This window comes from Sarcophilus harrisii, chromosome 4 (genome assembly GCF_902635505.1).
Source record: "Sarcophilus harrisii chromosome 4, mSarHar1.11, whole genome shotgun sequence".
Lineage (NCBI taxonomy): Eukaryota > Metazoa > Chordata > Mammalia > Dasyuromorphia > Dasyuridae > Sarcophilus > Sarcophilus harrisii.
In genome coordinates this window covers 55,332,745-55,348,924 of record NC_045429.1, presented here as the reverse complement: position 1 = coordinate 55,348,924, position 16,180 = coordinate 55,332,745, and the positions used below count along the sequence as shown (strand labels likewise).

Below are 16,180 nucleotides of genomic sequence, written 5' to 3'. Positions count from 1 at the left end.
TCCCCATTTCCCCTAACAGGCCTACCAATTTGCTCATATCCACATTGCTGTTATTCATGTTACGGACTTGTTCCCACATAATAGCATTTTTCCTTCTTGGTAAAAAAAAAAAAAAAAAAAAAAAAACAGCTTTACAATGATATTACAGTTTGAACTGCTTTTACAAGTTGGCAAACTCCCTAATCAACACCTACTATATTAACTTACTAAAAATGACTGAAAAGACTGGGAGGAGTTTTACATGAGAGCAAAAAAGATGAAAGTTTTTCAGCCTGAAAAGACAGATTAAAGCAAAATCAAGCTTCTAATTATGAAGAGAACATGAGCTTTTTTACCTGTATATTCAAAACCTCCATATTGTATTAATGTAATATGTAATCCTGTAGGATTTTAGAGTGAGAAGAGATTTAAGAAATTACTCAATCCACCCTCTTATCTTACATCTGAAGAAATACAGACCTAAGAGATAAATCAACACACCTAAGGTGTAGATATATGATGTTATGTAAATGGAGGCACTCCCTCTATACCCTTTCATACTGTCAAGTGAACTTTTTCTCTGATTCTTTTTAAATATGTTTATTTTTAAAAATTTATATTTATATTTAATATAATTTTTTAAATGATATTACAGTGAGGTCTTTTGTTATTACATTATGATTGTTAACATGTTCTGGAGGTCTTAACTGTGTTAGTTCCAATAAATCCAACCCTGGTGTCCCTCTATCTTAGTCACCCACTACATCTAGGCTCAGTCTAAGCCAAGCTTACACTTGGACTTCTGCTTTTGATAGGAGTTAGAAACTATACTCTGGAGCAGTGGTGTCAAATTCAAATAGAAACAACTTTCAGGTCACATATTGGCTTAGAAAACCACAAAGAAACATTATATTTTATTGCACTTTTTGTTAATGTCACCCAGCAATATTTTAATTTGTTTCTGGACTCAGTGGTTAGGAGTTTGACACTTTGGACAGGAGTTTGACACTTCTGTTCTGGAGGACTTACTCTACTGCCCACACTACCAACTTTTCAGATCAATCAGTAAATTTACAAGCATTTATTAAACACCTATTATGTGCAAGGCATTGTGCTAAGTACTGGAATCATAATCAAATCATCTTTAGTTTTATTCCTGGAAAGAAAATATGTATTTACTCCTCTACGACTCTATGAACTTCCCTGTAACTTTCCAAATCAAAATGTCCTTTTCTAGCCACCACTCTCTTCTCTACATTGTCTCCTCCTATTATAAACTCTGAGGGCAGAGCCTGTCTTCTCACATGTTTTTGTATTCCCCATCTGTATTAGTGTCCTGAGGATCTGTTGAGTGTTCAGATCCTATCAGTTACTCTACTGCTGCAGCTTCTGCCTGTAGAGGATGGAGGATGCTGGGGAGCTTGCTCTTGGGAATCTCATTATGATGTCAAAAGAAATGTCAGGGACAGACTGTGATACATGGGGAGACATTATTTAACTACCTCCCGTTTATTGTGTTATAGAAAAGCCTTTTTAATTAATTTTGGAGGAATTTTTAAAAGTTTGTGACAACCTCTTTGTCCTTTCTTGTTTCATTTGTGAGACCTTGTGGTAAGGAGAGACATTTAGGGCAGAAGCCAATATGGTCCCCTGAGAAATGAGCTTCACTTATTTGGTTTTTCATTCATGCTTTTCCCTTCTAGGTGAAGAGAATGGAGACTCCAACCTTGGCTGGCAGAACATGCCTCAGGATCCTAAGATCAGACTCCAGTCTGATTTTGCAGTCAGCAAAGCCCCAAAGAGCAAGAAACAATCTTTAGGAATGGCTTCTCACTTGGTGATCTCATCAACTCCCAGATCCAAATGACATCTATGTGCTGATTCCTGCACTTACTTATTCAGCCCTATTTCTCTTATCTCCAGTCTTGCATCTCTACCTGCCTTTCAGATGCCTTGAACTGGATGTTCAATAGACCTCTTAAAATAAACAGAACTCATTATCTTTCCTTTTAAATCCTCTCTGTCCCTCCTCCCACTTATTATAAAGGGCTCCCGGTCCCTCAGGGTTTTAATCTAGATGTCATCCTCATCTTCTCACTCTCATTTCCCCATATCCAATCTGTTGCCAGGGCCTGTTGACTTCACAGCTTCCACAGCTCTCAAAAACATCCCCTTTTCTCCTCTGACACTACCTTCCTGCAGACCTCATCACCTCACAACTGGACTGCTGCAATGTCCTGCTGGTAAATCAGTCTGCTTCAAAACTCTTTCCACTCCAATCCATTCTCTATTTATCGGATTAAGTGATTTCCTAAAGCATAGATCTGATCACATCACACTCTCAATCAGTATGCCCCAGTGGTTTCTGATTGCCTTCAGGATCAAACACAGAATGCTGTTTGATATTCAAAGCCCTTCATAATCTAGCCCCCACTTACTTTTTCAGTTTTCTTATACCTTACTCCCCAACAAATATTACAATCTTTGATCCAATGACATGGCTGCTCCATACACAAGACACTCTCCTTCCCTTGGTTCCTGGCATTATCTCACTGTTCCCCCATGCCTGGGAACTCTCCCTCTTCAACTCCAACTGCTGACCTCTCTGGCTTCCTTTAAATCTCTATTAAAATCCTGTCTTTTTACTGGAAGTCTTTCTCTAACCATTCTGAATTCAAGTGTCCTTGCTCTGTTAATTATTTCCTCTTTATCCTATATATAGCTTGTTCTGTATATATCTGTTTGCATGTTGTCTCTCTTGTGGCAATTTTTTATTTTTTTTTATTATTCAAGAGTCAGGGATGTGCAATCTTTTGTTAATTCAAAATCTATCTTATTAAGATTAACTTCATCTGACCAAAACCTCCCAAAGGATATAGAAATATATTGAGGAGCCTTAAGTTTAAAAAGCTATAGGAAGAATCTCAATTGTGGAAGACTCACTGCTACTATGTGATCCTTCCTCTCAACTAGCTTATTGTCAGGCACAGTGGAAATAACAGGACTTCTTAAACTTTTTCCACTCATGACTCCTTTTTTGCCTGAGACATTTTTACACGAATCTGGATATATAGGCATATAAAATAGTTTCCCCACATGAGGTCATAAGCTATAGTTTAAGAAGCTTTGGGATAGAATAGCAGGCCTGTATTCAGAAAGACTCATCTTCCTGGGTTCAGATCTGATCTCAGACTAGCTGTATGATCCTCAGCAAATTACTCAATTACTCTGTTTGTCTCAGTTTCTTCATTTGTAAAATGACTTGGATAAAGAAATGGCAAACTACTTCAATATCAGTATCCAGTATAAGTCATGCTGAGCTCTTCATGTCCCCACTTTGGGTTCTCTTGACAAAAACACTAACATCGTTTACCATTTTCTTCTCCAACTTATTTTACAGAGGAGGAAAATAAGATAAACAGGATTAAAGGACTTGGTCAGGATCATACCCCTATTTATTGTCCAAATCAGATTTGAACTTAGGAAAATGAGTATTCCAGATTCCAGGTCTGGCACTCTAGCCACTGAACTACCTTGCAGTCCCTTAAAGTAAATATCAACTTTTTTTTTTTTTAAGTAAATAGCATTTTTTTCCAATTACATGTAAAGGTAGTTTTCAACATTTATTTTTTTATAAAATTTTGAATTCCAAATTTTTTCCCCTACCATTCCCCTTCCCAAGATAGCAAGCAATCTGATATAAAGGTTATACATATTCAATATAAATATCAACTTCTTGATATTAATAGCTAAATTGAACTAGGAGCTAATCATCCCCCTAACAGTGAAGAGGATAAAGTAGAGGGGAGGAAATAGGCAGTGGGGACTAGAGCTAACACCATCAGAAAATCCTCTGTAACCCTTAGGGATGTTATAGCAGCCTAGTCCTGAGATAGTTGGGGACAGTGCATACCATAGTACATTGGCATATTATAGACTTGATTCCCAGCAGGGGAGTTTTCACACTGTAGAAAAAGGTTGCAGATAAGAGGAGGAGCCCAAATCCTGGCTTGGCTAGCCTATAAATGTGGGGTTTGAAGGTACTGGGAAGAATCATGATGAAAGATAATAATATTCAGTATTTCTGTAAACTATTTGCCTTATGTTCTGATGAAGTTTAAGAATCACCTTTTTAAACTGAGTGTATGACCATCAGTTGGAGAATGGTATATGAATATTATGGAATATTATTGCTCTATAAGAAATGATCAGCAAGATGATTTCAGAAAGGCCTGGAGAGACTTACATGTACTGAAGCTAAGTGAAGTGAGCAGAACCAGGAGATCATTGTATATGGCAACAGCAAGATTATTGGATGATCAATTCTGATGGACATGGCTCTTGTCAACAGTGAGATGATTCAGTCCAGTTCCAATGATCTTGTGATTGAAGAAAGGCATCTGCACCAGTACTTTCACAACATAGTATTTTCATACTATATACACAGTAATTTTTGTTGTTGTTTACTTGCATTGTGTAAATGCACACAATGCACTTTTCTTTCTCACTTTTTTTCCTTTTTTGATCTGATTTTTCTTGTGTAGCATGATATTTGTGGAAATATATATAGAAGAATTACACATTTTTAACATATGGTGAATTATTTGCCATTTAGGGGAAAGGTTGAGAAAAAGGGAGGAAAAAACTTGGAACACAAGGTTTTGTAAGGGTGAATGTTGAAAATTATCCATGCATATGTTTTGAAAACAAAAAGCTTTAATAAAAAATTAAATTTAATTTTTTAAAAATTTAAATTTAATAAAAAAAATTTTTTTAAAAGAATCACCTTCCTATATATTTGTTGTCATTCAAATGTTTTTCAGTTGTATCAGTGTCTTCATGATACCATTTGGAGTTTTCTTGGCAAGAATACTAGAGGATTTAGCCATTTCATCTCCAGTTCATTTTATAGATGAGGAAACTGAAGTAAACACAGTTAAGTAATTTGTCCAGGATCACACAGCTATTAAATGTCTGAATATAGGTATGAATCTTCCCAACTTTAGGCCTAGTACTCTATCCACACTGTGCCATCTAGTTGCCCTGCCTAGGAGTATCGCAATACATATTAAGTTACTGAATCCTGTTAAAAATTTTTTTGTTTGTCATTGTATGTTTTGAGCGCTATATGTTAGCTTTTCTTCTGGAAGTAGCAAACAAATACCTATTCTATACTTGACTCATATTCTACACTAATATTTCCCCAGTTAGAGAGATGCTAGACATGAGCCAAAACAGCTTTAAGTAAGTCTTTCTTCAAGGGGTACGGAAGTGGGGGCACAAAGAGACAAAGAAAATTATCTGATCCTTCTCCTCGGTTGTTGGGCTTTTTCAAGAGAACCTAGTCCAATCTGATATATAGATCAAGAGCAGATAGGTTCCTTAATGCACAAGAAGAGGGCAAAGTGCCAATGTTTCCTGGACCTTTGATAGTTAAATATTAGATATGATTCATACACAATCATTTGTATCAAAAAATATCCACGAGTAGCTACAGTTTTCCAGATTGTTATGAGTAATCAATTTTATAAAAAAAAAAAAAAAAAAAGCCAAACTAAAACAATTTTTTTAAAAAAGGAAGTCTCTGCAAAGTTGTGCAACAATATGGGGGTAGAACATAATTATTGCAAAACATGCTAGCTTCCTTGTATAAAAATACTTAGAATGACATTTGAGCTAAAAGAAAAACCTCTTATTTTTTTAATTATAAAAATAAAAATCAAGTAAATTTATTCTTTTTTTTTTTTTTTTGGTGTTCAGATTTTATTTATATTGAACATGGTTTACTATGCAGGCTTTCAAATAATGCAAACTCATCAAGTACATTTTTTTTTTATTGTTGCATGTTAGCTAAACAGCAGGAACCTGTGCAGAGAGTCATACCTTCACTGGGATGACCTCACATCATTTGTAATTAGTTTTCTCCAGTCCTGCTTCCCCAGGGCTTTGTCCTCCTTGGGTTTGGTCCATTTATCCCTGGATTAGAACATTATTATTTTTTTTTTTTTTTTAATTTAATAGCCTTTTATTTACAGGATATATACATGGGTAACTTTACAGCATTAACAATTGCCAAACCAAGTAAATTTATTCTTAAACAAATTTCCTATTGTGTATGTTACATGATTTTGAAAAAAATAAAACACCTGAGTATTTTAAACAAATCAAAGTCCTCAAATTCATACTTTGTTCCAGAAATATAAAGTGAATAACTTGTTCACGTTAGAACTCTAAATAACAAATTTATATACTTTATATATAATATACATAATATACTATAATATATAATATACAAAAATAATATACTTTATACAGTTCAAAATTTGACACATACTCAGAAAAGGAAATGAGATGAAGACCTGCTTATTACTTAATTGCAAAGGTAATTTTAATTTTAATTTAAAATCTAGATTTTCCAAAATAAGAATGAAAAAGGAGCCTATTTATCATAAACAAATATGATAGCCAGCCATTGGAATTTGTTGAATGAGGGATGTGCGTAAGATATGATTAGATTCTCCTAAACAAAGATTAATTTTTACAGCTGATTGGTATATGGACAGGAAGGGGAGGGGTCAAACCACTCAATAAACACTTATAAATCACCTACTGTGTGCAAGTACTGTGTGGCCATGGGAGGTGACTCATTAATTCATTAATAAACCCTTAATAAAGGCCTGAACGTTCCTTTCAGCACTGGATCAAATGTATTGCTATTTTCACTGCACTTTGAAAGAAATTGCCTTATATTAATTATATTAATTAATTAATGCTTTTGTTAAGTGGTGGATTTTGGAGCCCTCTGAAGCACTTATGAGATATTTTAGGAGAAAATACCACTTTACCCTTTGGCTAATAAACTTTTAGGACTTCAAGCCTGACACAAAAACTTCAAATCATAAGTTTCTAACTCGATCCTTGAATTTCCCCCTCTCCCTTCTTTGAATACAATTATCTAGTTGTTATCTTGTTCATTTACAAACTTTACTCCGAGGGAGGGAACCAAGGAATGCATCAGACTGCTCAATTTTTTCTATTCAATAAGCAATTATTAAGCGCCTACTATATGCCGGGCGCTGCGCTAAGCGCCGAGGCTATAAACAGGCGGGTCGGCCGTCGGGGAGCTTACGTTCGGATTGGAGACAACACGCAAACCTAGAAGGGCGAACGCACGGAGGTGGCCGAGTGTCCTGGGGCACTGACGTCACCAGAGGCCCCCCTCCCCCAGGCTGGTCAGGCCCCGGGGATACTCTGCTCCTGGTCTGGGAGCCCTGCCCAGTATATTCCCGAGGCCCGAGGTCGCCCCCCAGTCGCCCCAAGGGCGCTGCAGTCTGCCTTGGATAATAAGGCGGGAAGCACTTATCCAGCGCCTGCTGTATGTTAGTAAGCGGAGCCGGGCACTGGGGGACGCACGGAGAGGGGAAGCCGCTCGCCGCCCCAGCCTGGCTCCAAAAGAGGAAGATCACTCGGGGTCACACAGTCACGAGCCAGAACTGAAGGGGAAGGTCCCCGGAAAGCGAAGCGCGAAAGAAAGCCCAGCCTCCCGGGGCGTGGCTTAGCGTCGCCGAGGAGAGTAAACACCGGGTCACGCGCTCGGAGCGCGCCCCTCCGGGCCCCGCCCCCTCCCGTTCTCGGCTCCCATTGGCCCGGCCGGGGGGCGGAGCCCCGGGACCGTCCCGGCCATTACCCGGGTCCGGCCGCCGTCGGGTCGCTGCTGGGAAGATGAGGCTCGGGACGGCGGCGCTCGGGGCCCTGCCGCCGCTGCTGCTGCTGCTGCTGCTGCTGCTGCTGCCGCCGCCGGCCTGGCCGGACGCCCCGCAGGCGCGCGCGCTGCCGCCGCGGGAGGAGGTGGCGCGCGTGGCCCGGTTCATAGTTCACGAGTGCGACTGGGGCGCGGTGGCCACCCTGTCCACGCTGCCGGCCGTGGGCGGGCGCCCCTTCGCCAACATCTTCTCCCTGAGTGACGGGCCGGCGGGCGGGAGCAGCGGCGTGCCCTACTTCTACCTCAGCCCGCTGCAGACGTCGGTGGGGGACCTGCAGGTGAGGCCCGGCTGCGCGCGCTGGGCCCGGGCCGAGCTCCGAGCCGCGGGGCCACGGGGGGGGGGGGGGGGGGGGGGGGGGGGGGGGGGGGGGGGGGGGGGGGGGGGGGGAGGGAAGTGAAAAAGGAGGAAGGGGGAGGCGGAGAATGCGGGATGAAGGGTAGCAGGAAAGAAGGGGGAGGGGGGCAAGGATAAGCACCTACTATGTGCCGGCACCGCGCGGAAAGCACTTAACCCTTATCCCAGTCCATCCTCCCCACAACCCCGGGAGGTAGGTGCGGGTCTGGCCCATTTTACAGCACAATAAACTGAGGGTGAGGAGTTAGATGACTTGTCCAGAGTTCCGAAGCCCGTGTATTTTTGAAGCTGGATTTGAACTAGGGACCTACATGACTGACATATATTACAGTATAAATTACAGACGACTCGACGTTTGGATAGTTCTCCCCACTGATGAAATGATCAACAACATCGATTGTGGAATGCTGCTGTTCCTCCTCCACCCATCCTAGAATCCGGCTCAGATCTTCATGGTCTTGTATGAAGCCTTTCTCAGCCGCTGTAGCAGCTGCGGGGCCCTGCATTTAGTATGGTTTTGCCATTAATCAGGATATTCCCCTGCACTTAATCCTTTACAACTCGTTTCCGGCTAGAGAGAGCTTCTTGATGGCAAGGGCCATGTCTTACGGTTTTTCCCCCCACTGCACCTTCAGAATTGTGCTCAGCAAATAGTTGTAGTTTCGTCTAAAAGCCAGATCGCAAAACACTCTGCTTGTTGCCTTTGTGGGGGTTGTGACTCCAGGCCATGGTGGCCACCTTTTGCTGGAGGGGCGGTTAGGGTTGTCTCTGACCTAGCGTCACTGTCTCCCAAAGAGTCTGTACAAAAAGCCAGCACAGTCTGACATCCAAACTGTGACCTGTTTTTTTTTTATCTAACGGGGCACATTTAACTAGCCTCATATCCCAACAGACACGCGCTGTGAACGCTTACTTAGCATTTTCCATACTCTTTCGTCTTAGCCCTCATCTTATCTGGATATTACAACAGGAATGAGCACTTCTTCTATTTTAAAAGTCACATTAAAGATTCTGCCAGCTGGAGCTATCCAAAGTACTTGTTGATCAAGCCGCTTGATAATTGATAAATTAGCTATTGAGCAACTTCTCTCTGTATTAAATTTCATATTATATCATAACCTTAGGCAGAGAGAAAGACAGACAGTTAGGACAAAAGATATATTCTTTAAGGTCATGGACTCTGCTTTTCTTATCTCTTGCATTTTGTACATTCATGGGCATATCAAGTAAATGCTTAATAAATGCTTGTGGATTGATTAAAGAATAGAATTAGGTTCATAAACAGAGAACAGCACTTTAAAAATTTATTAGCAGGCAGCTAGGTGGTGCAGTGATAGAGCACCAGCCCTGAAGTTCAAATCTGGCCTCAGGCACTTAACACTTCCTAGCTGTGTGACCCTGGGCAAGTCATTTAATCCCAATTGCCTCAGCCCCTCCCCCCAAAAAAAGTTTATTAGTCAGGGACACATGTGTTTATTCCTAATGTAATTATTATTCCTTATAAGTCTTAGTTCCTAATTTAATTTCTATGCAATTATTCCTCCTTAATGAAGTTTGCTTCATTGATTTTTCAGCAAGACAAGAGTTTTACGAGTATAGGGATAGATCTTCTGCCCAAAAAAGAAACAATTGCTAGTTACATCTACTCTGAGCCAATCAGGGCCCAAACCATGACCCAAAGCATATCTCCTATGGCTTCATTCAAGTAATTAGTAAAACTATTGAAAAGCATAGAACCAGTGATAGATTACTGTTCCATTAGACATCTCTCTTCAAGTTACTATTGACCCATAATTCTTTACTACAGTTATTCATCTACTTCCAAATCTACATACTTATGTCATCATTCAGCCCATATTTCTTTAGTTCATATACCGAAATCTAAGTAATATTATATCTGTAGCATTCCTATGATATTCTGTCAAAAAAAGAAAATGAGATTAGTCTGGCATATCTTGGTCTTGATAAATGTAGACTACCTTTTAATAATCAAAGCTTCTCAGAATCTATCCATATTCTTTTCTTTTGAAAATTGGAACATTATTTGTTCTTCAGCCTTATAGTAGCTACAATTCTCCATCGATCTTTCAAAGATCACTGACTGTAGGCTTAAGAAGCATCCCAGCCATGAGTAGAAAATGCTGTCTGTAATGGTGATTATTTGAAGGAAGGTGAGTGGAAGTGGCTATTGAAAATATGTAATAGTGTTGGGGGTTTCATGGCATCTGTGAAATTTATTCACTTTCCAGATGTCAGTTAACAGAAAGATTTCAGATTTCATTGTCATTCTGCAGGCGAATCCAAATGCCGGTTTGACATTGTCTTTGGCACAGACTGGTTTTTGCAAGAAACATGAATTTGATCCTCAGAGTCCTCTTTGTGCTCACATAATGCTTTCAGGAACAGTCACTAAGGTGGTAAGTTGTCGTTGTATAATAAGAAACAAAGACTTAAAGTAATGGGATTTTATTCTCTTAATCAAGTAAAGAAGAGCTTGGTGAACTTAATTATATTGATTTGTCATTAAAGTTGTAGAGAATACTGTAGAGGAAAAGCATCCTTATTTAAGGTAGTAAGCATAACAGGTGCAACATCCCTTGCATTAAATTTGAAAAAGTAATGAATGATGTCCAGGAAAGAAATGGAGAGACAAAATGTGGAAGAAACACTAGATAAAATGTAATTGATATTGATCTTAAAATTACTTATACTGGTGGACTAACAAACCTTCTTTGTAGCATTTCATGTTTTTTTATTTGAGGCAAGCTTTATTTAAAGAGCAGTTGAGAGTCACTTTTGGGTATTTAATTGATGAAAAGAAGAAAATGGCAAAAACAGCAGAAGGAAATTGGATATCCAACATATTGTTCAGTCCAATTCTGCTCTTTTAATAAAGGTTTTGTTGTTGAATTTTATTAAAGTGTTTTAATTTTTACCTCCAATTTTATATTAGTTTTGTCTTTTGAGCATCTTCAATTGCCATCTGTACTGTCTTCAGATGTTAAATATCTGTCAGTAACATTTCTTTTGTTTAGTCAAATTGTATATGTAATTGTATATATTTGGTTTAAGGATTCTAAAGACAGAGTTATCATAAGTTTTATTGTTATAATTAGTGCAAGTTACTTAAGTATTTTAAGAAATACCATCCATTTTCCAGGGAGATAATCAGTACTGATAGTATTTTCCCACTTCTTTATATCTATTATTATGACCCACAAATAACTAGGATTTAAAAAACTGAATTATTATTTTAAAAATTTCCTTCTTTCTACTTGCCTGACTTAAAAAAAATCAAGATTTACAACTGAATTACTCTGTAGATTTTGGTGACTACATATTCTCAATAGATTAGAAAATAAAGTATTAAAACTGTAAGGATTTTTATTTCTGATGGAGAAAAAAAATTACATTCTTCTTTGATAATTTTTAGGTGAATGATACAGAAATAGCCTTTGCAAAAAAGTCATTATTCACTCGTCACCCTGAAATGAAATCATGGCCTTCAGATCATAACTGGTTCTTTGCCAAATTCAACATAACCAACATCTGGGTCATAGATTTCTTTGGTGGAGCCAAAACAGTGACACCTGAAGAATATTTTAAAGCCAAACCTTAGTAAGTATCTATCTTCTTTCTGGTAATATGACTATTTCTAGTAGTCTACACATTTGTTGCCTGAGTTCCCAATACTAATTTTTGGGAAAATACAGACTTTTTAAAGTCTGTGTTGGGATTTTATTAAAGATGAGGAAAGTCTGAAATGTTGCCCTCACCTCCTCAAAAAAAAGTATTAAAATCAGCAAATGAGAAAAGGAGTGGGGAGGTACTTAATCTACTTAATCTGACTCTTGTAAATTAGGGACAACCTATTCTCTGAATCTTTTTACACCCTTAGGACAGTTCTTACAGACCCAGGTGTTTGTAGAACTTTTTCCTTATTCAGTGGGCCTACAATAAAAACAATGAGTATGTTCTAGGAAATGTGGACTGGTATATCAGAAAATCAGGATATTGGAACAGATTGGAGAAGAACCACAGGAAGAAAAAAAAAAGAACTATGGGAAGAAGTTGAATGAGAATAGAGAGAGGATAGAGAGGAGGGAGGACATTTTGGCAGAGGAATAGAAACTAAGGAATAAGATCAGATTCCTTGAAGTTTAGAGAAGAGTTGGTATGGTCATGTTGAAGAAAAACATGGTCGGTTTCCATTTTCTGGAAATGAATTTTTTCAGTGATTAGGGCTTCCTCCTTCTTGAAATTACTGTTATATACTTGGTATTTCCTTAACTTACATATGTGTTCTATCTCTCAGTAAAACAGAACTTTTTGAGGACAGGGACTATTTTGTTTTTGTCTTGGTATAACTAGCATTCTAACACAATGCCTTGCATAAGGTTAGCATTTAATAAAAATTTAAATTGAAATGAGTTATATTTTGAATAACTGCTCTGTTAGTTGCATTTATCTGAGTCACACTTTATACTGTTTCTAATAGCAAAAATAAACTTTATAAAGTATTTTACATATATCTCATTTGAGACGCATAGCAGTCCCCTGAGATTGAGAAGATGAATGCTATTATTCTCATTTGTAAATGAGGAAATGGGTGATGGGAGGTTGCTATGTGCCTGTGGTGACAGTGTTAATGAACAATGGAGCCAACACTTAACCCCACATCTTTTGACTCCAAGACCAGGGCTCTCTCCACAATATCACCCTGCCCCTTCACATTATAAACTTGTTTTATATGCATAACAATTCAACTGGAATAGAAATCATTTCAACTCTTGGTAAAAAGAAGCGTAGAAATTAAGATTTGGACCAGCATGCTTACCATACCAAGGAAATTTAAAATTAATTTAATTCTGGGCTAATAGATCATTGTGATGTAGGAAAAGGGGAAAGTAAACATTTTGGGGAGGGAAAGTTAATCTGAAAAACTGATTGTTGAAAGAACTTTTGGGGGAGAAAGTGCTCAAATCATTTTTGCAAGTGCTCAAATCATTCTTCCTCTTCCCGTGCATAAATATTGGTCTTAGAAGATGTTATTTTTCCAAATAACAAAAAGCTTTTTAAATTAGAATTTAATTTTACTTAGATGTGATACTTTCAAAAAAATTAATCCTTTAATAATCTTCCTAGGTGCCATCAATCAATCTAATACTGAGCTATGATAAAAGGAAGACTTATTTAAATGTTAGCTCAAGTCAACAAGCAGCTATTAAGCACCTATAGTTATCCCTTCCACACCTCAGGGATTAGGGGCATAACATCCCAGGAATACAGAAAATTCATGTAAAATTTTTTGGCCCTACCAAAAATACTGACCTTCATATGTCATCTGTGACTTCTGCAAAACTCCCTACAAATTCACAACCCGTGATATCAAAACTGCTACTGGAAAAGTTGCTGTGTGGAAGGAATAATTATAGTTTTACTGTGTTTGAGGCACTGGTGACACAAAGAAAGTCAAAAAAATGTCCCTGCTTTCAAATATTTCACAATGTAAGGAGGGAAACGTTTGAACAAGTCTGATAGACCCAGGATAAATTGGAGTTAATCAAAAAAGACATTGAGGACAAAAACTAGGGACAGCTGGGAGAAACTTCTTTGCAGAAGGTAGGATTTCAGCCAGAAAGTGAAGGTGAGGAGGGAGGGCATTTTTGGCATGAGACATCCCATGAAAAGGCAGAATTGGGAAATGGAGTGTCATGTTTGAGAACTTTCAGGTGGTCTGGATCCCAGCATCTACATAGGGGAGACCAAAGAACACTAAGAAGAGAGGAATAGGCCAGCTTATAGAGGGATGTAAAAGCAAAACAAGACTTTATACTTGATCCTAGAGGTGTTAGAAAGGAAAAAGTTATTGAATGGGGGGAATAATGTGGTCAGACTTATGCTTTAGAAAGATCAGTTTGGCAGCTAAGTGGAAGATGGACAAGAGAGGGAGAGACTTGAGGCAGAAAGATTAGTGCAATTATGGAGTGATGAGGGACAATGAGGCCATGTCAGAAGAAAGAATGGAATTATGAACAAAAAATGTTGCAGAATTAAAAACAAGACTTGGGAATTATTTGGCTAAGGGGACTTAAGAGAGATAAGTCTTTTCATCAATTCATTTCATAGCATCTTGATTTTTTATTGATTCTCTTTGTTTTTTTCTTTGATATCATAGAAGAAAGTATATGCTATGATCCTAAGGCAGACTACTCAAACATGGAGGAGAAAACATGGTTTTTACTATCATGAAGTCAGCATGAGCCAATATTGCTTACAAGACCTCTTTTTTTTTCCTGAAATGATGACTCAAAATACTCTAGAACAGGCATCAAGAACCTATTGTAGGCAGCTGCTCTCCAACAGAGAAAAATCAATTAAGTAAAAACAGGGAAAATTTCTTTGAGAAATGAGGAAATGGGGGAAAAAAAGAGTAGGAAAAGAGTAAAAATGAACTGGTAAACAGATACACAGAGAGAAAGAAACACATAGAAAGAAAAACCTGGAGAAAAACATGGTTTTGGAGGAGTATAATAGAGAGGAAAAAATTATTGGCTTTAGAGTTAGAAGAATTTGGGTATTAGTTCCAGCTCTGCCACTTATTGTAACTCCTCATCTGTGAAATAGGAATAATATTTGTATTACCTGCTTCATGTTACTAAGTGTAAGTTGTTACTGGTAGTCTAATAAACCATTCTTTTTATGTTATGCTTCTTTTCAATTATCATGTAGTCATGCCCATTCAGAGTATTAATTAGATAACTATTATTCTCTCCTTCCTTTGAAAGAGATTGTTTGGAACCTAAGTTATCAGAGTAGCCTACCAGGTGGAAAATTATTTTCTAGACTAATGATAACCAAAGCAATATTACTTCATAGACTAGGTGTACTTAAGACTAATGTTTCTTTTGGGTTGAAGATTCCCTGTTTTCATCCTAAAATAAATTATGTTTAAAATCTTTGCACATGTAAACTCAGCTTAATAAAAATTCTTTTCTCCCTTCCCCAGGTGAAGAAGAATATGGTCAATTACATAATTCTATCAAGAAACTTGAGTTACTTTGTTTGGGATACATAGAGAAACTGCGTAAAATTTTCTGTGCATAGTTTTGTTTTTAAAAAATCACCTTATTTTTATATGCTTAATATTCAAATCAAAAGCTTGCTCTGAAAAATTTAGATTTAATATTTTTATGACATTTTGAATTTTGTTTTTCTTTTTAAAGAAATAATGTCATTAGGAATTCTGAAAAAAAAATTAAAAAAAAAACAAAAAAAAATAAAAAAAAGGAATTCTGGTTCTACTGAGTATTAATGTAGTATGCTCAGAAACAAAAGTTGCAAATTTAAAATGGGTCTTTGAGATTGGAAGCTTTTTCAGCTCTTGTTTATTCCTGGAAATTTCTTTGCTCACTAAACTTACTAGTCACTACTTATGAGGCCTTTAATAGTTTTATCTGAACAGGATGAAAAGTGAAAAATTTGCCCATATACCGAATGTGCCTGAATCTTGACAGACAGACTTTTTTTTTAAACCAAATGAAGCTTCAGACAACTAATCAGCTTATGTATGGTGATTTTGGGGTTCTTGCTATTCATACAGGAACAAAGCTAGATTGTGAAGAAATTGTTGTGACAATATGTGGAATCAAGTAGGCAGATGAATTTGTCCCTAAGTTTGATTTTACCCATTTTACCTAAATAGCTTTCTTCTTACGATTCCCTTCCTCCCTTAAAAAAAAAAAAAAAAAAAAGTGTTGGAATTTGTGAGTAAATACTAAGATGAGTCCATGGTTTTAGGTACTATTCTACAATGTTCTTTAACTATGCTTTCTTGCTTTTGGCAATAAGGTCATTCAGACTTTTTTTAGGTGGTTTTTCCAACCCCTCTTGAAAAAAAACCAGGAGAGAGAAGATCATATAAAGAAAAGGAAAAATGTTTTCTTCAAAATAAAATGTAATGGAGGACGTTATTGCTAATTATCATAATGATTATAAAAATAAGTCTGAACCCTTTTGGGAAGCAGGAAGAGCTATTATCTTGAAAAGGTAGTATGTTGGAGCTGGGATCAGATCTCACCCTC

At 37.6% G+C, this 16,180-nt stretch overlaps 1 protein-coding gene across 1 annotated transcript; it reads left to right on the top strand.

Annotated features, from left to right (window-relative positions):
- The first annotated feature begins 7,479 nt into the window (after window positions 1–7,479).
- On the top strand, window positions 7,480–15,873 carry CREG1 (cellular repressor of E1A stimulated genes 1). The gene is made up of 4 exons (XM_031936832.1): window positions 7,480–8,019; window positions 10,391–10,513; window positions 11,530–11,714; window positions 15,106–15,873. Coding segments are annotated over exons 1-4 (627 nt in total). The 5' UTR covers window positions 7,480–7,701; the 3' UTR covers window positions 15,107–15,873.
- The last annotated feature ends 307 nt before the right edge of the window (window positions 15,874–16,180 follow it).

Excerpts from the sequence above, each read along its gene's own strand:
- CREG1 (XM_031936832.1), top strand. The coding sequence starts at position 7,702 with ATGAGGCTCGGGACGGCGGCGCTCGGGGCCCTGCCGCCGCTGCTGCTG. Across the intron at positions 8,020-10,390 it reads CGTCGGTGGGGGACCTGCAG|GCGAATCCAAATGCCGGTTT; the intron begins GTGAGGCCCGGC and ends GTCATTCTGCAG. Across the intron at positions 10,514-11,529 it reads CAGGAACAGTCACTAAGGTG|GTGAATGATACAGAAATAGC; the intron begins GTAAGTTGTCGT and ends GATAATTTTTAG.